General features: G+C 44.7%; 1 protein-coding gene and 1 long non-coding RNA gene across 3 annotated transcripts; one reads left to right on the forward strand and one right to left on the reverse strand.

Annotated features, from left to right (window-relative positions):
• Positions 1-109: 109 nt before the first annotated feature.
• Positions 110-22125, reverse strand: MSRB2 (methionine sulfoxide reductase B2). The gene is made up of 5 exons (XM_030837151.3): positions 21923-22125; positions 12455-12555; positions 6988-7064; positions 1753-1900; positions 110-868 (listed from the first exon to the last, which is right to left on the reverse strand). The coding sequence occupies exons 1-5, from the start codon at positions 22038-22040 to the stop codon at positions 764-766; spliced, it is 549 nt and encodes a 182-aa protein (XP_030693011.1). The 5' UTR covers positions 22041-22125; the 3' UTR covers positions 110-763.
• LOC132594566 (uncharacterized) lies at positions 3284-17402 on the forward strand. Of its 2 annotated transcripts, XR_009560774.1 has the most exons (6): positions 3284-3378; positions 8580-8620; positions 8795-8975; positions 12032-12186; positions 15692-15781; positions 17075-17402. It is a non-coding gene; the product is annotated as an uncharacterized lncRNA (long non-coding RNA). The 2 variants fall into 2 exon arrangements; XR_009560773.1 differs by having other exon boundaries at positions 15692-17402.
• Positions 22126-22801: the final 676 nt, after the last annotated feature.

The raw sequence follows: 22801 nt of genomic DNA on the forward strand, positions 1-22801 counted from the left end.
AGCATTGGTGTAACCAAACACCTACTACCCCATGACCTAATTATTTTTTGGCATTTGATTTAGTCATTTTTATAAAAGAGCAAATTCACAGACTTAGACAAAAAGCAAACAGATTTTAGTAAATATTTTATTTGAACTAAATTAAAGTTTAATTTTGTAGCCACTTGTATTCATCATCACTGAAATCTAGCAAACTCCCATCGAAACTTAAGTTGCCCGTAGAGAAGCTGGAACTGGAAAGTTCAAGACAGTCTAAAGTTTTGAAAAAAATACCGTGCGTCCCGTGGATCCCCCAAAGCACAGCTCATCCACAACCCTCCTCCTCGTTGCTTCTTTCCATGCTGGGACTGTGAATTAGTCTAACCCCATATTTTCTTTCCTCTTTTCACTTGATCTCTCACCTATATATGTCCATGAAGAACTTAACTGCAATGGAACGTTCAGGGTGGTTTTGTAGGAATTCTTTGGTTTGTCCATCAGCCTCCAAATGTCCCCAAAGAGTCATGCCCTCTGGTCCAAGCAAAGCCCACCGAAGTCGATTTAATGGAAATCGTTGCCCCTCTGTCATTTTGTGAAATTCCAATCAAAGCCAGAGCCAGGGTTGGCTGACTCCAGGTAGTAAGTTAGAGAAGGTGTGACTTGCTTGGTGATAGCAGCAAACTTAGCCTGGTTTAGTAGGTAATAGAACTAGCTACTCACATAAATTATGAAAATTGAGTTTGGAAATGAGGGAGTGGCGAGGGAAGGGGACTCTTGGAGGTAGTCAGTGTTTGCTTGGTTTGAACTTGAGTGCCACACTGTTGATGCAAAACCTCTGACCAGTAGGCCCAGGTCCATCAGGAAACACATGGCCAAGGTGAGCTTCGCACTGCAAGGAGAGAAGCCTCTGTCATTCCTCAACTGGGACAAGGCTCTTTATGTAAAACCAGACGCATGAATCCCACATGGCCGCCCCACTCGAGTTTTTGACACTGGTGTGGGGAAAAAGTCGATTATACCAGAATTTGATTAAGAAATGAAAGGATGCAGAGCACAGTAGCGGTGAATATCTCTCTCCTTTATCAGTGAGAATGTGAGCAAGTGATTTAACTTTGGCCTTGATTTACTCATCTATAAAATGGGGATGATAATTATACCTACGTAATAGAGATGTTGTGATGATTCACTGATACGAAACATTTAAAGCACTAACAGTTCCTGGGTGAGTACTCGGTAATCTTGTAGCCAGTGTATTATTATTGTTTTTTATTGAAGACAAGACTAAGCTACATTTATCTACTTACAAAACCAGAACATTTGAGCACCCAAGGATATCAAAGTGAATATGCTGTCTGGATTTAAGCCACTGTCTCCTACCAAGCTCACAGGAGAAATAATGCGCTGGTGTCACCTGCAACGCTGCTCCACCAGTTGCTGACACGCTGCAGAGTGAGAGGGGGCATAGGGACGCCAGCTATGCTTGGCCTTCCTGCTGATTGTCTCTGTGCAACAGAATGTAAAGGGCCAGCTCTCTCTTTCAGATCCTTGCTCTGCTCCCATCTCTGCAAGGCTTGAACCAGGAAAGGCTCCTTCTAGGGTCTGCAGTGCCCAGAGTGATGGGAGATAGGGACCAGCAGCACGGGAGAAACCCAAGGTGCTTCCGTGACAAAAGTGCTCCCGGCCATAACACCAGATATGCAAGGACAAGCGAGCTCTCTGTGGCATTTGGGGCGGCATTGGGGAAAGCCAATCAGAGAAAACAAAGACACCCACCTGCTTGCAGATGACCTCTGTGCGAGCTGGTCCCAACGAGGTGTCCACACGTCGCAGGATCCCTGTGTTACTCTCATCAGAGCCAGACGTCCCGTGAGCCTCAGAAAACGAAGGCCATCCAGTGCCCGAGCAGTACTTTTTCTCAGAGCTGTGTTAGACATTATGACATTACAGCTGTGAAGGCTGCTATTACCATACAAAGAGCATTTTATGCCCCGAATCATTTTTCTTCCAAGCACGATTCGATTCCCTTCTCCTCTGCCAGACCCCAAGGCCAGTTCTGTGAACCACTGGTTCCACAGGAATCTGCCCACTGCATCTCCACTATTAAAGACGCCGTCTCATCAGGTCAAAGATTTCTTGTTCCTTTGATGTCGAAGGCATCCCTCTCAAGGACTAAAAACATGAGGAGCTTTGTGAACTGCTGCACGTTAGGAAACAGATCAAATCCCTGTGTTCTAAACGTAGGAAAGGGGGAAATCGGCATGAAATAATAGTGGTCGCAGGAGGGCATTGTGAGTTTAGTGTATCAGAGAAGCGTGAGAACTGATGAAACAGCCGTCTTCAGCCACCGGAACTTCGGGTTATCGAAATTCAAAGCCTGACTGCCTTGAGGGGTTCAGGAGCTGCCTCTGTCACTTCTTAGCCGGTGAAATTGGACAGGCTGCTTATTCTCTCCAAGCCTCAGTTTTCTCATCTGTAACATGCGGATAATTGTATCTATGTTATAGAGATGCTCTGAGGGTTTAAGGAGCTGTGCTGTGGGGCAAGTGGTGATAGATAAGCCTGGGCACCCAGAGTCATCACCGCAGTGCAGTGACCTTCCCGGGGAAGCGCCACAGGGACGAATGATGCTGGGGGCGGGTGATGGTGGTGGCAGAGGAGCCGGCAAGAGGAGGAGGGCAACAGGCAAATCTACTCATCAGAGACTCACTCTAAGTGCTTTGAAAGACGACTCCTTAAATCACACTAGGAAAACATTTTAAAGGGCAGGGAAATGGCTCTCTCTATCTGAGGAGGAGAGACAAGAAATGAATTGTAAATTCTTCAAAAAAACCCTCAAAACACCAAAAACTGAGTAAAGAGGGGGGAAAAGTGGCAAATAATCAAATCCCTAGACTAGGAGCACAGAAGGAAGCTCAGTTTAGAGCACGAACCCCAGCAGAAAGAGTCTAGTGCAAGACAGAGACTCAAACGTTCTGGTCTTGGGACCCCTCTGTACTACAAAATTACTGAGGATCTCTGAGAACTTTTGTTTACATGAGTTTTGTCTATCGATACTTAACAAATTAGAAATTGTAAGCGAGAATTAAAAAAAATATATGCATTAAATTATTTTTAAAAATAATAAATTCATTACATGCTAACATAACCTATTTTTACAACAATAATTCTATTTTCGAAACTGAAACAAACATTTAGTGGGAAGAGTTGCACTGTTTTATAACTTTGTAAATCTCTTTAATGTCTAGCTTAAAAAAAATGACAATTGACTGTATGTGCTCGTGCATTCAGTCTGCTGCAGTGCTGTTTCGACTGAAGTGTAGGAAGAGGATGTGGTCTCGCGGATACGCAGTTGCAAAAGGGAGCACCTAGAAGAGCCCTGAAGAGATCCCAGGAACTCAGGTATAGCTCTGAGGTTGACTTCTGAGAGACTCGGGTGTGAAGCCAGGCTCTGTCTGTTATGTCCATGCAACCTTGGCAAGTTATTTAATCTTGTAAAGCCTGTGTCCTGATCTTCAGAATCATAATGGCATTGTTATTTCATGGGGTTACTGAGAGGATTAACTGAGATGCTTTCTACTTTACTGTTTTTAGCATAGTGTCAGACACGTGGTACTTAAGTCAGTATCTATTATTTTTTAAATACCATTATTAGTAGTAGTAACAGGTATCCATGAAATTTGAGCAGCTGTGGGTCCAATGAGAAGTGTCTGCACATTCAGATTGGGTTCTCTGCAACCCTTTTTGTTTTCCAAGGGTTCAAAAATATTCATCCGAGCTACTTTGGTCCAGGGAAAAACACTTTAAGTATCTTTTAATCATAGCTTTTCCACACTGAACATTATATATAAACTAGTGATCATTAAAGGAATTTTGATGGAGAATTATGAATATAATACTTTTTTTAATGAATGAATCTAAGACTAATAAAAAGTCATTTAAAACATTTGATGGGAAACAATAAAAGTTTTATTGATGCAATTAACAGAATCGGGAGATTTTACCAGGTAATATGAGAGGCCCATCATGTATCATTTAAGAGTGAAAACTTAAATATTAAGGTGAATTAGAAATTCCAACATACATATTTAAATGATTAGCAGATTGTAAGGCCCTCCCTTGAGAAGCTAAAACCATTCTGGACCATCTTTAGTCATGTACTCTTAGAGGTGCTTCTTTTGTTTAGTTTTGTTATATGTTTATTTGCTTTGTTTTTATCTTAGTTTCTGGAAATTCCACAGCCCCCCAAACAGCAGCAGAGGCACTTGGTGATAACTGACAACCCTCATGGTAGGAGAATTTCCATTCCTTTGAAGGAATGGGAGATCACAAAAGGTTAACAATGTTACTAAGTTCCTATTAACACCTAGGATGTCAGGATATTCTGTAAAAAGGGAACTAACATCAGGTTGTCAGTTTCCTTCTATTCTAAGATTCATGACCATGAAACATGTGATCTCACAGTAGATTTTAATAAACACTTTCAGAATCAGTGTGTGGGGGCGCAGGGGGAGGAGAAGGGAGGGGAATAGAGGAAGCAGGGGAGGGGCAAAGTCACAAAATTCCAAGGTTAAGGAAGCAACAGCCCGGAGTCCCCAGGGGAGTGATAAAACCCCTAGCGCGCTCTTGACTTGGAAACCCTGGACTAAATGTCTCTGAGTTGTCTCCCCCAGAATGTGCACCATACTGGTTTGGCCTGAAGGGAAGTGTGCAGGCAGCAAGGAGCCCAGCAGCCAGGAGACAGTGATCCCTCATCCACCTGATTCCTTCACTGTTTAGTTTTGGTTGACTTCTCACCTGGTTTTGACTCTGTACAAGCATTTGAAGGAATGTTTCTTTCTTTTCTACTCCTGCTGTCTATTACTGAGGCTGGAGACTGGGGACAGAGAGAGAGGGAAAATGAGAGGTCAAACAAGAATCCCTACAGCTATCCACCCTCCTGAATGGGAAGCACTGTCAGGAATATAGTCTTCATTTATAGATTCTCATTAATTAGAAAAAATTCTCAAGAGTTCCTCATTATCAAAGACACATGCATGTATGTGGCCCTAAGAAGGATCTGTCTCTAAGAATGTCTCATTGCTAACATGTATCCAGTGCTTGGCATGTGTGAGGCATTGCTCTGGTGCTTTCACATGTATTAACTCATAACTCAGTTAATCCTCCCAACAACTTTATGAATTCAGTACTACTAGCATGCTCATGTTACAGGTGGGGAAACTGAGGCACAGAGAGGTTAAGAAACTTGCCTGAGGTCACACAGCAGTGAAGCCAGGATGTACATCTACAGACTTAACCACTGTACTACACTGTCTCTTCTATAAATAAATGCATCTTTAAGAAGAGTACGTTCTGGAACATAAAAGATTCTTATGAATATATTCTTATTTTTCTCAGTCTCAGCTGCAGCAGCAGCAGCAGTGGGAGGAAAAAAATGGAACAAACTCAAAAGTCCTTAAGAAATGAAAATGGAGGGCTTCCCTGGTGGCGCAGTGGTTGAGAGTCCGCCTGCCGATGCAGGGGACGCGGGTTCGTGCCCCGGTCTGGGAAGATCCCACATGCCGCGGAGCGGCTGGGCCCGTGAGCCATGGCTGCTGAGTCTGTGCGTCCGGAGCCTGTGAAGTTGAATGAATGAAGTTGAAAACAAAGACTCAGATGTAGGAAGGAACATGCTCTTGAAAGATGACCTCACATCTTTTGCCTTCACAGTCAAAAGATGGAAACAGAACATCTGGCTGTTTACTACATAGTCACAAGGCCGTGCTTTATACTTTTACAACACGGTTCTTTGGCTAAAAGCAGAGTGGCCATCTCAAGGTCCCACTTCTCCCTTTTAATAGAACCAAAGGTCAAAGAATAACTAATGGTTCAGAAATATGCATCCATTTTACTGTTCCTAGCTTCCCCCAGGCCATCTCAGCCTGACTGCCATCTTTCTTTTTTTTTTAAAGATTTATTTTATTATTTATTTATTTATTTATTTGCCGTGCCGCAAGGCTTGTGGGATCTTAGCTCCCCGACCAGGGATTGAACCCGGGCCCTTGGCAGTGAGAGCAAGGAGTCCTAACCACTGGACTGCCAGGGAATTCCCCTGACTGCCATCTCTATCTCCTCACCAGCCACCGACAGAGTGAATGAATCCGGACAAAGGTCTGCCCTTCCGTAAGCGTGAAGGAAAATCAATCCTAATTGTTCCTCATCCTTGCAGGCGGGGTCTGGCTTTCCAAATTCAGCCCACATTAGCAGCCTAGGAAAGCCCAGGTCTGCTCAAAGCCCAAGGCACATAATGAAGCACTGCCTAATGGAAGATTCACAGAGCTGGCTTGATTTATATTTTAGTCTAAACCAATTTAGGGTTGATGCAAAAGAAAGGAAAACATCTTTGAAGTTCTGAAAAACAGGACTTCAAAGATGTTTTCCTTTCTTCTTCATCGAATCTACTTTTTTTAGACTGTTTCCTGCATGTCTAAACAAAAAAGCCTTTGTTGAGAGATTTCAGATCCTGATCGACTTAAAAGAGGCTTTGAAATCAAAGGACAATTAAATTTACTTTTAGCTACATAGAAGAGAGCATGGTATTCACTACCGTCAAGCACTGTGGGGAATCTATCTTCATAAAATTCTACATTTCCTAAATTAAATTATAAACCCATTTCTCCCTGGGAGAGATACAGTTTTAATCACATGGCCAAACAAATACCATTATGGTTTAGATTTATTTAAATACTTTCCCAGGAAAAAAACTCTGATAGCTTTATCGTAAGGTGCCCACCAAGTTTGTTTTGTTTTTAGCTGTTTCTTGGGGATACAGAAAGAAAGAATATAGGCTAAGAAGTTAATGCTCTAAACACTAGAAATAATCAAGATAGGCAAGAATCTTAAATGAACAGCCCTCCTTATAGCAACCAGGCCAAATGAGAAGGGCAATTAAAAACATCATGGCCCCAGAAGGCAGAGCTGTATGAATTTAGAGGCTTACTCTCCTTCGGTACCTTTTGATCTTTATCTCACCTGAAAAGCGGGCTGTCACAGCACACACAGTGATACATTCCTGATTCCTTGTTGTTCAGGTAGATCCCACTGAAAGGCTGAAAGTAAATGAGATACATCACCTTCAGGTTTCTCATAACGCCAGCAGGACACAATACAGCAGATCCAAATCCAAGATTAAGTCTCCCAATAAAGGAATTTTTGTACTAATCTGACAAAGTGCAAATATCACTGGAGAGAAAATTACAACACGCCCAGTGAAGAAGCCTACAGGCTTGTTTACGACCGGGCTTTATTGTGCCAAATATTCAAATTATGACATTAATAATGCTTTGTATTTATATAGCATGTTTCACCCAAGAACATCAAAGCCTGTGAAAAAGCAAGAGAACCGCACCTCTGGATTGTGTAAGATCTTGGTCACCATTTCAAAAGAGTTATTAATACAACAGGAATCTAGTCCACTGTCTAAAACACTTTGAAATCTCCAATTAAAGACAGGATATAGGTATATAAAAAGCAAAGCTCAGTGAGATTAGCTTGTGCCTTTAATATGCTTCACGTGGTGTTTAGGACACTGCATACTTAATAAATGCTAAATAATGAGCTAGATTCTCCCAGGGCCTAAGTTACTACTTAGATGAAATTACCACGTTAATTGTGGCTTAGGAGTTTGCAGGTTCCGAGAGGAACACAAGGAGACTTGAGGCAATGAATGAGCCAAGACTAGTTTTTTTTAATGTTATTTTGTAAACTGATCTCATTGTTTGAAAAAAAAAAAAAAAGACTATTTTTGCCCAGTTCCTTTCGTCATCTCCTGTCAAAGGAATGTTAAAAAAAAGAAACTCTTGGGCTTCCCTGGTGGCGCAGTGGTTGAGAGTCTGCCTGCCGATGCAGGGGACAGGGGTTCGTGCCCTGGTCCGGGAAGATTCCCACATGCCGCAGAGCGGCTGGGCCCGTGAGCCATGGCCGCTGAGCCCGCGCGTCCCGAGCCTGTGCTCCGTAATGGGAGAGGCCACAACAGTGAGAGGCCCACGTACCGCAAAAGAAAAAAAAAAAGAAACTCTTGAACAAGCCTAGTGTGAAAATCTACAAGCAGTGGCTAGTGGCAGGCACTGTCCCATTTTATGGAGAGAAGCTGAGGCACAGGGTGGGTCACTGAGTCCCAGCGCTGACTCAGGAAACGAGCAGCCCCCTTGGTCCTCTCGAGACGTCCTACCTCGACAAGTCCACAGGTCAAACATTCACACTCCTCGTGGTAGGATTAACAGCACATTTTCAGGGAGCTGCATAATGGACAATTTCAAATTAACCTACTGAGCCCACCATCTCAGCACACTTGGATGTTTTCCCTCTTTAAAAACCCTGAACTTGGCTGCAGACATCCGAACGGTGGTGAGCTGGTCTTTTTCTGGCCCGTCCCCTCGAAGGCCTGTACCCAACGCTGGCATGAATGGGCATCTGGAATGAAAAGGAAGTTTCGCATCCCCCCCACCTGGGCTGATGAGGCACACATGCCAAAGGGCTACCCAGACCTGAAGGTGATCTAGAGAAGCCTACTCATGCGATCGGGACAGCCTGATAATATTCAAAATATAATTCTGTCATTGCAGGGACAGTTGGGCAGAGGAAGTGACGGGGAACTGATAGCACAGTAAGTTAAAGAAAAAAAATCAAACATAAAAGAATCCTTAGCTGATGTATTTTATGACATGACATCTCTCCTCCGCCTCCTTACCTGATTTCCTCTGTCTGCCCTCTCACCCTTCCTCCCCAGTTTTATACAAGGCCTATCACTTATTTAGGGCTTCTCGCTTGTTCATTCCAGTATTTACTTGAAAACCTAGTATGTATCCAGTGCTGGACTGGGTACTAAGGCTGCAGAGATGGAAAAACAAAATGAAACCAAACCAACCCACAGTTCCTGCACTTGGAATCTGCTACCAAATTGGGAAGAGACACGTGAGCTGGCAGCTGTCACACCACATGACAGGAGCTCTGATGGAGAGGTTAGTAGGGAGTGAGGATAGCACTAGGCGCTTTACTACTAGGGGAGTTTTCACCAAGGCTTTCTGCACCAGGTAACGTCTGAGATGTCTGAGATCAGGGTTTTCTTTTTCTTTAATCTTCTATCATCATTATTTTTCATTGCATGGCTGATTGGTGTTTATTACAGGAAATGCCAAGACACTAAACTGAGTTCTGAAGGATGAGTAAGAGTTAATCAGATGAAGAAATGGAAGAGTATTTCAGACAGACAAGCAGCCTGGGCTGGGCCCACGTGACAGAACAGGGCAAGGTGGAGAAGGGAGAAGAGGTTGCTGCAAAGGTGGGGAGGGCCAGATCATAGTGGCTTTGTCAGACCACGCTAAAGAGTTTTCGTGCCATCCCACTGAAAATGGAAAGCCGTTGGAAACTTTTAAAGTGGGTGTGCACACGATCAGAGCTGTTTTTTATCAACGGAAGGAGTACTTGACATGCACATGAAGAATGGATTGGAATTGGGGCAGGAAGACACTGGAGGCAAAGGACAGTCAAACGGCCACCAGTTCAAGCCTAGATTTAACTGTGGCAGGAGCAGTGGAAATAAAAAGACTAGAATAGATTCAAGAATTATTTAGAAGAGAGAATGCGTGAAATGTGAATGTGAAATGCGTGACTGTCAGAGTCAGAGACGTAATGACTTTCAAGATACACCTTCCCCTGGGTTTTCAAAGTCTGTCCTAAGGACTGAGTATTTGTGTACTGCCCCTACCAAGTTCAAGTTTAAGCCCTGACCCCGCAATGTGATGGTGTTAGGGGGTGGGGCCTTTGGGAGGTGATGAGGACATGAGGGTGGAGCCCTCAAGAATGGGATTAGTGCCCTTATAAGAAGAGACATGAGAGAGATGACCTCTTTCTCCACCACGTGAGGACACGGCAAGAAGGTGGCCATCTGCAAACTAGGAAGAGAGTCCTTATCAGGAACTGAATTGGCTGGCACCTTGATCTGGGATTTCTCAGCCTCCAGAACCCTGAGAAATGAATGTTTGTTGTTTAAGCAGCCCAGTCTGTGGCATCCTGCTACAGCAGCCCGTGCTAACACAGTCTGTCTGCACCAATGCGAGTTCTCTCTTCTTTTATCTTTTCCATACTATGAATACATACCTGTTGGAAACAGATGACACACTCAAAAGGAATGATTTGCAGATAATATCACACAGCACTATTTACAAAGGTGGGGACAGGGCCGATGGAGACCAACAGGGAAGGTGAAGCACCCCCGGGCCAGTGACGGAGAACACGGTACAGGCCTGTGGGACACAGAGCGGGCAGGAACCGTGAGGCTGCAGCTGGAGGGGAGGGCTGCCTGCAGAAGCTGCAACCTGCATGGGAGGAACACAGTCCTAGGGGGACCCTGGATGCCTGTTTCTCCACTGTGCCCTCTGATCTTGCTGGCATCTCCCAGGGGCCAACCCAATCAGGAGTCAGAGGGCAAGGGAGCCGGTTAGTCTTCCCAGAACTCAGAGCAGAGTGAGGCATGTGGGTAGCGGATGTGGAAGGCAAAGAATGACCTGCATAAAACCTACCTTCTATTGATATTTGACTTTTAGTTATCGCTTGACCAGGCTGTAAACCCCTTCGTCGTACCTAGCAGAGTGCTAGCAAATTACTGCTGTCCAATAAAAAGCATGCGCAACTGAATTTTAATTTTGAGTCACCAAATAGAAAGCTGAGGCGTTTTACTTCTCTTTCCTTACCCTCGTGGAGCTAACTAAGGCTTATAGTTCTGCAACGTTCTAAAAAGTTAACTGTGGAAATGGATCAACTGAAAGGGATTTATAACATTACTTAAAATAATAGATGATGCTCATTTTGTCAAACGGCCAAATGCACAGAGTATATTATACCATTTGTTTGAAAATCCCACATATTTATTCTCCTAAACATCTGGCAGCTCATCTCCAGGCTGCCGTCTCCAGCTCCACACCCTGCGTGGCTCTGTCCCTCAGAATAGCGCCGGCTTACAATGCTATGGGAATGCACACAACTGCACCGGGAATCACGTGTGGCTCCCCTGTGCTATCTGCACTATGGCTAATGTAGTCTCTTTCCCAGTGAAGCTTTTCTTAAAATCCCACCCACAGGAAGTTTTCAAAAATACCAGTATTTCACCAGAATCTATTGGGATCTGCTGGCCGGTCTAACGGCTTTAGGATCGGTGGCGAAGTTGAGGGTGAGACCACGGTTACGCGGTCATAGCACATGGACGGACAGCTTACCTGAATTTTGCAGGGACTGCTAAATTCAAAGATATAAATATTGTACAGCTTTTGAAACCGCTGCACTGTGGTCCACTCCGTGGGGTCTGCTTCACCAATGAAAATATCTAATAACCTGGTTCAATAACTATATTCCAGTGGTCATAATTGGGACTAAGACAGACTACTTGTTGGGAAATGCAGCACAGTAAACATGGTACATACTATAATGAGGAACCACTGAGGGCTGTTCTCTCAGGAAATGAAAGAAAGCTGAGATTACTGAAGGCAGCTTCAATAATGTGTCCTTCTCATGGCCTGCAGTCATGTGACAGTCACCACGGTTTATTTTTTGAGCGCCTGTTATCTGCAGGCACCATGCTATGTGCTGGGGTATATACCAAGGATGGCAAGTGCTAAGAAGAGAAAGTACTGGTAAAAGCAAACCCATCGGGGCTGAGGAAAGGCTTCCCTGTGGGAGTGAGAGTGGGGCTGAGAGCTGAAAGGTACGTGTGAATGGGTCGGGGTGTTGGTGGTGGGGGAGGACACAGGGTGTAAAGGCCCGAATGGAGGGGAAGCCCAGGGTCTGAGAGCTGAAAGGTACGTGTGAATGGGTCGGGGTGTTGGTGGTGGGGGAGGACACAGGGTGTAAAGGCCCGAATGGAGGGGAAGCCCAGGGTCTGAGAGCTGAAAGAGGATAGTGTGGCCGGAGTGCAGCGACCAGGGGGAAATGTGGCCAGATCTGAGGACAGGGGGTGGAGGTAGGGGCTAGCGCCTTTAGGGCTTCATTAGCCACTTTTCAACTTTTCTCTTTACTTTGAAAGCAGTGGGAAGCCACTGAAGAATTTCGAGCAGGGGTGATGTGGTCAGATCTGTTTCCAAAAGAGAATGGCAGCTGTGAGGAGGGCAGCTGTGAGGAGAGCAGCTGGAGGCAAATGCACGCAAGCCAGGTCTGCGGGGAGCCTGGACCAGCCTGCAGGTGAGAGCAGCAGAGGGAAGCCGAGTATGGGAAGGTTCTTTAGGAGGCAGAATGGGTGGGCGAGGCGACGACGGAGGGCAGTGTGTCCAGAGGAAGGATTCTGGTTTGCACAACTGGATAGATATTCATGGCCGAAGAAGGAGAGCAATGAAAGGCACCAGATTCGCAGAGCAGATGATGAGTTAGGTTTCGTAGCGAGATAGATTCCAACCTGTCCTGCCCTGCCCCCAACACATCTACTCAGAAACTGTCAGTCAGTGTAGCTTACCGGTTCCGTCCCTTTTTCTCTTGTGACATGGAACTGCTCTGGAGTCAGCTTCTTCTGCCACTCACTCTTGGAGAGAACTGGCTCCCGCTTTGTAAGGGACCCTGTGTCGTTAAATAGGGATTAAAAAAAATTAAAACAGCAAGGCCCAGAATGCTGAGGTTGACTTCCTTGGATTTGTCTAAGAAAATTTAGTTATTTACCCAAAGAATTAGAGTCATGCCTTTACTACAAATATTTATATTTTTAATTGTTTTTCATATTTCATTGCATTGCTCGGGATCTCAAAATTACTACTGTATAAGAATTTATTTACTTTAATAGCAATGGTCGACAAATTGCAAATTATAAGATGGGTGCTACTGACTTTCAAATGATGTCTGTGATCAAGTTAAGGACTTTTATATTTTCTATATTATTAAAATATATTTTGCTTGGAAAAAAACCAGTAAGGCACAATGACCTTTTCTTCCCTAGCCTCTCTACTAAAGTGCACCATCTCCCAGCAAAACACGCCATCCCTTCCCCTCATCCCTTCCACCCCTTCGTTCTTCACAGAGACCAGAAAGCTCAGGTACAAAATACTGTAACTGACTCATTAGTTTAATAAGAAATGAGTAATAAGTAGAGAGCCAGTTTTCCAGTCCTGCTGGGGCACAGAAGATAAGAGGCACCTGAAATACGAAATAAGGTAGAATAAATTCTCCTTGGGTTACTAAGGGTAGAAATTCATCTTTCTTCTATTACTACGTTCAAAGGAGTGTTTTCTGTCAGGATACAGCTGGGAGTAGCTGAGTGATTGGAGAGAAAAGATCATGGAGCCAGTGGGTTATTAAACCCCTCCTCCTTGCTGGTTTATAAAGATATCTCTGATTTTGTTTGTCAAGGGAGGTCTTATTAAAAATTCTTTTGTGTGGAAAAAATAAGAGACTCCTATAGCACATACTCCTGAACGGGAAACTGAGACCTACCATAATCTATTATCATGGTTCATGGTTTTTTTCCACTTTTGTCTTCCTTTCTTCTGCTCCCTTCAGCTTCTTTTTTACAACTTTTTTTTCCAGTGAGTGTAAATATAATAACTTTAGCCAAAGAGAAGTAGGAAGCCTAATGTATATTATAATAAATAAACGTTTTAATCATCCAACGTTAAGAATATGAGAGGACCTTATCATCTGCTTACACCTCAACTTACAAAGGAGAAAATAAGGCCCAAAGGGTTAGTAACTTGACCACAGCACTGAAGATGAAATGTTAACTACCTGTGATGTCACCACCCACATAACAAACATGTCAGAAAATCGTAGCTGAATTTCATTTTTGGTTACAAAAAAGAAAGTCGTAAATAATCTTTCAGCAAGAGAAGACTTGTATCTTCATCACGAGTTCATAACACTGCACAATATGGTATTTTCAGTATTATATATTATTGACTGCTATGGTTGTCTACATTTTATTTAAGGGTTTTTATCTGTTAAATATATTAGAAGGTGTCCTTTCTTAAATACTTTTTATAAGGCCATGGGGATTTCTTTTTTCCAATGGAAATATACCTCTGAAATACTCCTATGGAAATATTGCTCAGTTACACACAAATTTTTCAGGAACTCAGCTCCTGGGGAGCAAAGCAAAATGTATTCATGTGATCATTATTACTGCTTAGTGACTTTCAGAGTTATTATGCAGAATGCCAAGTAACAAAGGGAGAAGGAATGATGAAATTTTTAAAATCACCATTTTTGCAATCACTAAAATAATAGACGGATTCAAGCAAGAATCATCAGGGAATTCTAAAACCCTTGGGTGAAAAGACTGTTAAAGAATGGAATAGTTACACATTTTCAAAATATGATCCCTCAAATGATCAATTTTACAAGTAAGAAAATGTACCTTTACAATGGAAAAGTCTAGAAATCACCCCCTCAACCAAGTAAGCAAGGTTAGCATCACTGACAGTGGGGCCAGCTGACATCATGTGCCTCTGGGTGGGACGCGCTGCACTGAGTCTGCTCTCGGAGAGCTCACCAGGACTTCTTAGGGACACCCAGGAACACTTCATCCTCATCCCATATACTTCGCCATAGAAGTGACACTAGACATTCTCTCTTCCTGGTATAGTCTACTCCCTCAGCTTGCATGACACCAAATCCTCCCGTCTCTCCAGTTCCTCCCTCTCAGCAACCTTTCTCAGCTCCCCTTCCTCTAGCCATCCTTGAATACTGGTGTTCTTTAGAGGAGTCTGTCTTAGGCTTTCTTCTATCATTCCTCCACACCCCCTCCCCCACCCTGGGAGATTTTATCCTTAAAGTACCATCTACATGATGAGACTCCCAACCTGTTTTTTCCCTCCATCCTAGATCTCTCTGCTGAGTACTGGATCCATACACAATCCACACCTGGATATCTCCACTAAGCCCATCCCAAACAAAAGAATTTCATGTATCTCCTCCACCCCAACCCAAATCTGGTCCTCCTCTCATGTGCTCCAGCTCATCAACTCCATGTTTCAAACCAGAAAGCCAGGCCACCATCCATGACTCTTCCCTTGCCCTTGCGCCAAGCCCGTTGGTTCTACTTCCTAAATAACTCTAGGATCTGCTCATTCTCACCCCTCTGCAACTACCTTGGATCAGGCCACCATTACCTCCAGCACAGAATATTACAGATTTTTTTCTAATTTGTATGCCCTCCCCTATTCCAACCACTTCTTTTTCCTCACTGCCCAAAACTGTTCAATGTGACATAATACCCTCAAGATAAATTCCAAACTCCTTGATGTGACTTCCAAGGCTCTTCATGGTTGGCCCTGCTTACCACTTCCAACTTCTCCCTTCTACTATGCTCCAGGCCCTCTCAACTGTGGTCCTCTGAGTTCCCCCAGAAGACATCATAGTTTGTTTAGCTTTTTACTTGTTGTTAAGATGCAGTGAAGACTTCTAAGATCCTTACGTGCCAGGACAGAAACCGAAGTCTCCAATCTCTGGTCTCAGTTTACATGTTATCTTCTCCAAGAAATATTCCCTGACCCCCTAAGTCTGGGTTGCAAGCTCCTCCTCTGGGTTCTCACGGCCCTCAGTGCTTCCATGATAGACACGACAATCGCAGGTTAATTTGTCTGGATGTCTCATTCAACTAGAAGCTGAAAGTCTGAAAAAACTGTGTCTTTGTTCAGTGTACCCCTATTTATCAGTGCCTTGGCATTTGATATTCATTTCTTCATTCATTTGGTCATATTTATAGAGCACCTACTATATGCCAGACACTATTCTAGATGCTGGGGATACAGACGTAAAGAAAACAGACAAGAGTCACCGCCCTTATGGAGTTGAGGTAAAGTAACTAAGAATGTAAAACTTTAGATGATTTTTTCAAAAATCACAAAGGATATTAGAGAGTGTGAGGATGTTTGTGTATGTATTTATGTGTGCGTATGCACACACACAATTTAAAATAATGAGGGAAGGCCTTATTAAGAAGGCGACATTTCAGCAAAGAGTTGAAGGAAATGAACAAACACACAACATGAATACCTAGAAGAAGCGCACTGCAGGCAAGAGAAGCACCAGGCTGGGTGTGGCTGGCGCATCTGATGAACAGCAAGGAGGCCAGAGCAACGGAGGTGGAGTCAGCAGGGAAGGTTAGTAAAAGTGGCAGCAGACAGATGATGGGGGCCAGATCATTTAGGGCCCTGAAGGCTATTGTAAGGACACTGGCTTATGTTCTGAGTGAGTCTGGAAGTCATTGGAAGGTTAGCTGAGGCATGACATGATCTATCATATTTTAAAAGGATCAGTGGTAGATATACTAAAAAAGTATTTGAAGCAGGGTGAAGTCTGAAGCAGGGGAACCATTACAGAGGCTACTTTAATCTGGCTGAGAGGTGGAAACCTGGATCAGGGTGGCAGCAGGAGAGTGGCTAAGTAGCGAGACGCTGGACACAGTCTGATGGTAGAGCCGGGGGATCTGCTGATGGGTCAGATGTGGAGGTAAGAGAAAGCAAAGGGCCAAGGGTCATACTCCACAGCTTCTGGGCTCTGAAAGATGGGGGAAGACTACAGGAGGAGTAGGTTTGGGAACTTGGTTTTGAATTTGTTAACTTTAAAAATGCCAATCAGATATTCAAGTGGAGATGTCAACTAGGCAGTTGGATATATGGATTTAGAGTTCCAAGAGAGGTCTAGGATGAAAATATAACTTTGTGACTCCTCAGCCTTTGGATGTTATTTATCTTGGACTGGAAGATCCCCAAGTCAGTGAGTGTAGACAGAACAGAGATAGAGGCCTGAGGGCTGGACTCTGAGGCTCTCCGCAATATACACGTTGAAGAAATGGGGACAAGCAGAGAGGTGGGAAGGAAACCACAAGAATGCAGTGTCCTAGTGAAATAGAGCAGGACCCTATGGCGCTTGCCCCCCGTGTCCTCAGGCTGCCTTTTGTCTGTGGAAAAACTTTAGCCAAAGAATAAGTTTAATCAGAGAAGTGAGAAAATGCAGAAACAAAGGAAAACAGTCCAACAAGACCAAATAACAATAGGTTAGTCATTAAGCAAAGTCAAGGACTTTTAGTTCCTCCTCAAGGGCTATAGGTAATATTCTGAGCCATACCCTGTGAGTTGTCTTACAGATACTGAAACCCCGCAAGGTGGAAGAAGTTACATGATGACCAGGCTATAGCCACGACATAAGCAGTCACAATTCTGAGAGCTGGCCTTAAAGAAATGGAACAAATTGACCCTGGAACTGAAGATTAACTGCACTTAAAACAATCAAGATGACGCTGATCAGACCACCGATGACCAACGTCAAGATGACTGTCAGAGCTGACTGCGCTGTTTCTGCGTGTAGCCCGCTCCCAGCATGTATAAAAGCTCTTGCCCACTGATTGTCAGTGGGGGGAGTCGGCCTTTGGCCAGGCCTCTGCCCCCTGCCCCGCCAGGCTGCCGGCCTCTGAAATAAAGCAAACTTTCCTTCCCACCAACCTGGCCTCTTTATTGGCTTTAGAGCAGCGAGCCCGACCCCATTTTCGGTTACAGTTTCTGGCTCCCAACCTGGGGCTGCTGCACTCTCGCGATATCTGCTCCCGGGGTTTTCCCGAGCTGAGCCGCCATGATGACGCGCCGGGATGGCTGTGAGGAGCCGCTGCTCGAGGCTCGCCGGCCCCGGGAAGGGGGTTTGGGGGGACGCTCCTAGCAGCTGCCGAAACCATGTGTTTGGGGGATCCTCCCTGTTTCTCCCCTGCTCGGCACTGGCTGTCAGCGTACGATTTTCCTTGGTGGAACGGAAACATGCTGGACAAACTGACGAGCTCCATGACCGAGTAAGTCCACGGGTGTGCAGCCGGCCAAACTTCTCTTTTGAGCACGAAGTGCTATCTGCGTATTTTGCCAATTGGTTCTGACGTGTCTGACATTGAGGGCTGTTTGTGAGCACTGAGTGTGTCATTTGGGCATTTTGCCAGTTGGTTCTGACGTGTGTCTGCTGTCGAGGACCCTTTGTGTTGGGGAAGTGTTTGGGACGCCACATGGGTCACTGTCTTGGAGGATTGTGACAGTTGTGTCTTCTGGTATGTGAGTGTGTATTTCATTTGTGTGATTGGTATCTTTGCTGTCTTTTGTAAAATGGTAAGGTCAGGTTCAATTCATTAGAAAAATTTTAGCTATGAGATTACGACTAAAGAAAAAGGAAGATAATTTTTTAAACAATATATGACAACAGTATTCTTTATACTTTGGAAAAGAATGGGTAAGATGAAACTCTTTTGAAATTCCAAAACCGATTCTTTTTGCATATGCAGTTAGAGAAAGCTGGCTTGATAAAATACTGTTTTCAGAATTCTGACCCTGAGAGAACCAAAATATGCATAGGAGAAAGCTTGATGTTAACTCTTATCATGTCCTTGAAATACAAACACAGCCCACTTTGCCTGAGACTTCAGCCTTGGGTTAAATAGTAAAACTTCAAAAGATGTTTGGGTTTATTAAACACACATCTTGTACCACATTAAAGAGAAATTATGCTATGAGAAAAATGTAAGTTTTTAGAGGTTATGGAATATGTTCTTAAGTTTGCCAATCAGTAAATGCTGGTATAACAGTTCAATTACTTGTTTCTTGGTTTTGTTAAGGCTTTTAAGGGTTAAAAATTGTAATATGTAATTAAAGCTACTAAAAATGATAAGGGAAGCATTTCAGTGTGGAAAGCAAGTAGGATATGTGTTGTCGGCGAGAGAAAGTATAAAGAATGGAGATATATTTGTTGAGGAAAAATGAGGATAATAATTTGTCCTACAGTTGGTTGTTTTTGGATGGGCAAAGAAAAGGGACAAATCATATGGATACAAAAAGTGATAAAAGATTTGCGAAAAAAGGGAATTTTGAGAAAAGAATTTTGTACATTGAAGGAGTGATTAAGATTAGATTAGATTGCGGGGGCTTCCCTGGTGGCGCAATGGTTGAGAGTCCGCCTGCCGATGCAGGGGACACGGGTTCATGCCCCGGTCCGGGAAGATCCCACATGCTGCGGAGCCGCTAGGTCCGTGAGCCATGGCTGCTGAGCCTGCACGTCCGGAGCCTGTGCTCCGCAACGGGAGAGGCCACAACAGTGAGAGGCCCGCGTACCACAAAAAAAAAAAAAAAAAAAAAAAAATTAGATTGCAGGCTTCCCTGGTAGCGTAGTGGTTAAGAATCCATCTGCCAATGCAGGGGACATGGTTCAAGCCCTGGTCCGGGAAGATCCCACATGCCGCGGAGCAGCTAAGCCTGTGCACCACAACTACTGAGCGTGCGCTCTGGAGCCTGTGTGCCACAACTACTGAAGCCTGTGCGCCTAGAGCCCCTGCTCTGCAACAAAAGAAGCCACTGCAATGAGAAGGTCGTGCACCGCAGCAAAGAGTAGCCCCCGCTCTATGAAACTAGAGAAGGCCCATGCACAGCAACAAAGACCCAATGCAGCCAAAAAAAAAAAAAAAAAAAGATTAGATTGGATTTAATTAGGTAAATGAACTTTGTTATTAATAGTAAGCTGGTACAAAACTGGAATTAGGTTTTCTTTCTCCCTGTTAAGAGAACAAAATTTTTCAGGAATATTGAGGTGCTTTTGATAACAGTAAGTTTCTTTCTCAAGCTAACTTCGAGTATTCCAAAGGGCCCCTAGACATCTCAGAAGAAATATTAAAGTAACTAGGATTATTTAGTATGTTAAATTATATGGAAAACATACGATAACTTTCAGATCATACTGCTGAACTGGGTAAGAAATTTGAAGAATTCTAGTGGAAAGCTACTGTTTTGCTTTCAACCACATTTTTGACCCCAGTGCTTGGGATGGAAAAAATTGCCTAGTTATCACAGAGTATAATGACTTATGAGGTGTGTCACTGCTGGCTTTAAGTTTACTGCTAAAAGCACATGTACAATGCTTGTGTGATAATTGGCTATAAGTGATAAAATGTATAGCCTATAAAATGTTTCCCCATCAGCAAACCTCTGTACTTATGTCTCACTAGTCCTCCCCACAACGTGGATAACTAGGCCAATATATAAACAAGGCCCCAAGTCCACAACACAGGGTTGAATGCAGCTGCACTTTCAACCTTTCCATTTTTTATGTAATTATAACTAATGCTTACTGTATGCCTACTAAGCACCAATACTGTGATAAAACATTTTTAGGTTTGTTTTTCATTTATTCTGTAAAACAACCCTACCATTATCACTATCCTTACAGAAGAAAAAAACAGGCTTCAGCGTACCAAGTTCAAGACGTGCCCAAAGACACAGGGTCAGTGATTGACACTGTCGACTCTGAAACCCCCTTAACCACAGAACTATTACCTGCCCATCATTCTCAGTGGTTGCCTACTAGTTGTTGAATTGAACTTTCATGGTTTACTTAAGCATTCCTTAACTGATGGATGTTTGGGTTAGAGCCAGTTTCTAGTTCTTAAGAGTAGTTCTGTTAAAGACATCTGTGCACATATAACTTTGTTCTTCTTTAGAATTATTTCCTTAGAAGGAATTCCCAGGAGGGGGTGTCTGATAAGTTAGCAGTTCCTGTATTGGTGTCTGGCCAAATTTTTTTTTTTTTTTTTTTTTGCGGTACGCGGGCCTCTCACTGTTGTGGCCTCTCCCATTGCGGAGCACAGGCTCCGGACGCGCAGGCTCAGCGGCCATGGCTCACGGGCCCAGCTGCTCCGCGGCATGTGGGATCTTCCCGGACCAGGGCACGAACCCATGTCCCCTGCATCGGCAGGCGGACTCTCAACCACTGTGCCACCAGGGAAGCCCTGGCCAAATTTTAACGTTGCTGAAGAACCTCAGATTCCAGGGCAATTCATTAGGCTGTTTTTGACAGCACCAAGTACAAACATGGGACAAATTTCTGCTGAAACCACCACCCTATAAACGGGAATGAGAAGAGCTCCAGCCCACAGCTGTGATGTTTCCATCACCTGTGGTTCTCAGGAAACCAATGCTTGGCACACAGTAGGCACAGAACAAATAATCAGATTGGCTGACTAGAGACACCAAGAGGTTCTGAAGGCCATGGCCCCAAGTCATGTTGGATCAGCTCCCACTGCACACTGCCAGGGCTTTTATTTATTTAACACAGCATTTTGAAAACTTCAAGGGATAAAAAGCATTCCAAGTGACTGGGTACATTTTCAGCACAGATATGTAGCTTTAAATGTCTTCAGTGGACACATAACAAATGGATTCAGAGACTGGATGGCTAGGCATCTGCCCATAAAGCCAATGTACACGAGGCACTAGATTCCCCTGAAATAGGCCTGAAATACAGTGCCAGCTAACGCATGTCTCCACAAGTGATTCCGTACTAAAGGATGAAATGTAAACGTGCCCCAGTCCCACAGAGCAGCCAAAGGCGTTTTGTAGAAAATAGACACACTTTTCCCTAGTTTGTATCACAGCCATTGACTAACGATGGTTATCAGGTTAAAGGAGGTATGGTACTAGTCCACACGTTTCCCTGGGTCCTGGAAACACAGAAATAGAGCAGGTCAGGGAGCAGATCCACAGGCATGCAAAGTCTGAACCGCCTGCTTCTCAGACGCGAAAAGCAGCATACATAACTGGAGAAGGTGGACAGTGTAACAGAGCAGGGGCCACTGCAGCAGAGAGCGCGCGGGGTGGGCTGCTGACCCAACACCTTGAGGCCCGGCTCTAGAGCGTAACATTTTATGCAAAAAAAAAAAGTGTGTGCACGTTTGGAGAGAGGATCTGTAGCTTTACACAAATCCTCATAGGGTTCAGTGACCCCCCCCCCGCCCCTAATAATATACAACCAGCTGTCGCAGAAGTAAGGAGGTGGGCGGGCAGGGGCGTCCCGAAGGAGCTTTCCGAGAAAGTAAGCGCCAGGTCCAGAACCAGCTGTCGGGCTCCCAAGTCCTGGCAAGTGAAGGGAAACCGAAAGCTGGGAAGTGGCGGCGGGGCCTGCAAGGCCCGCGTCCTACCTGCGTCCTCAGGTCCGGTACTCGCGCCGAGGCCGACCCGGTCCGCTCGGCCCCGGACCGCCCACCCGGGCACTTCTCGGAAGGGAAGGCTCCTAAGCGCGCAGAGGAAGCGCGCCATGACGCTGTACACGACCCTTTGGGGCCCAGGCCGCAGGACCCGCCCACGTCCGCAGGGCCCGCCCACGCCCGCAGGACCCGCCCACGTCTTCGATGCTCCGCTCCGCCCCGCCTCCTCCCACCTCCCATCCTGTCCGGTCTCCAAGCATCGCACCGCGCTGTGCTCCGTACCCCACTATTGCCCTTTCCGCTTTCCTTCTCCCAACCGCTTCTTGCTCCTGCCCCTACCGTCTCCCCTTGGCCTTCTTTGGCCCCCTCGGCCCATGTACCGCTTACCTCCCTGCGCTGCTCCCCCAAACCTGCCTCTCCCCTTGCAGGCTCTTCCCCTGGTCCCACCCCACAGCACCCATTCCCACTCTACTCCCCACGCGCTCTCCCCCCACCCCACTGATCTGTTTTAGTTTGTTTGCATTTTCTAGAATTGTTTCTAAATGGAACTATAGATTAGTTTGCTTTTTCTTGAGTTGCACATAAGTGGAACCATTTTTTATTTTGTTTGGCTTCTTTCACTCAGAATAACTATTTTGACAGCCCTTCCTGTTCTTGCATGTAACAACTGTTCATTCCTTGTTGGTGCTGAGTACTATTCCATTTATAGATATACAACAATGTGTTTACCTAGTCACCTGTTGATAGACATTATCATTCCCAATTTTTCCTTATTAGAAGTAAACCTGCTGGGAATATTTCTGTGCAAATCTGTGTGTTACCGACCAGAGTTCTTGGACTCCTTAGTCAATAGAAATTGATGAGAGGCCAGAC

The sequence above is a fragment of the Globicephala melas genome, chromosome 2 (genome assembly GCF_963455315.2).
Source record: "Globicephala melas chromosome 2, mGloMel1.2, whole genome shotgun sequence".
In the NCBI taxonomy this organism is placed as follows: Eukaryota; Metazoa; Chordata; class Mammalia; order Artiodactyla; family Delphinidae; genus Globicephala; species Globicephala melas.

Bases quoted from the DNA above. Each gene is read 5' to 3' on its own strand.
- MSRB2 (XM_030837151.3), bottom strand. From the start codon at position 22,040: ATGGCGCGCTTCCTCTGCGCGCTTAGGAGCCTTCCCTTCCGAGAAGTG. The intron at 7,065-12,454 runs GTAAGCTACACT...ATTTACTTTCAG, and splicing joins GAGAAAAAGGGACGGAACCG to CCTTTCAGTGGGATCTACCT. The intron at 1,901-6,987 runs GTGAGATAAAGA...TGTCTAACACAG, and splicing joins TGTGACAGCCCGCTTTTCAG to CTCTGAGAAAAAGTACTGCT.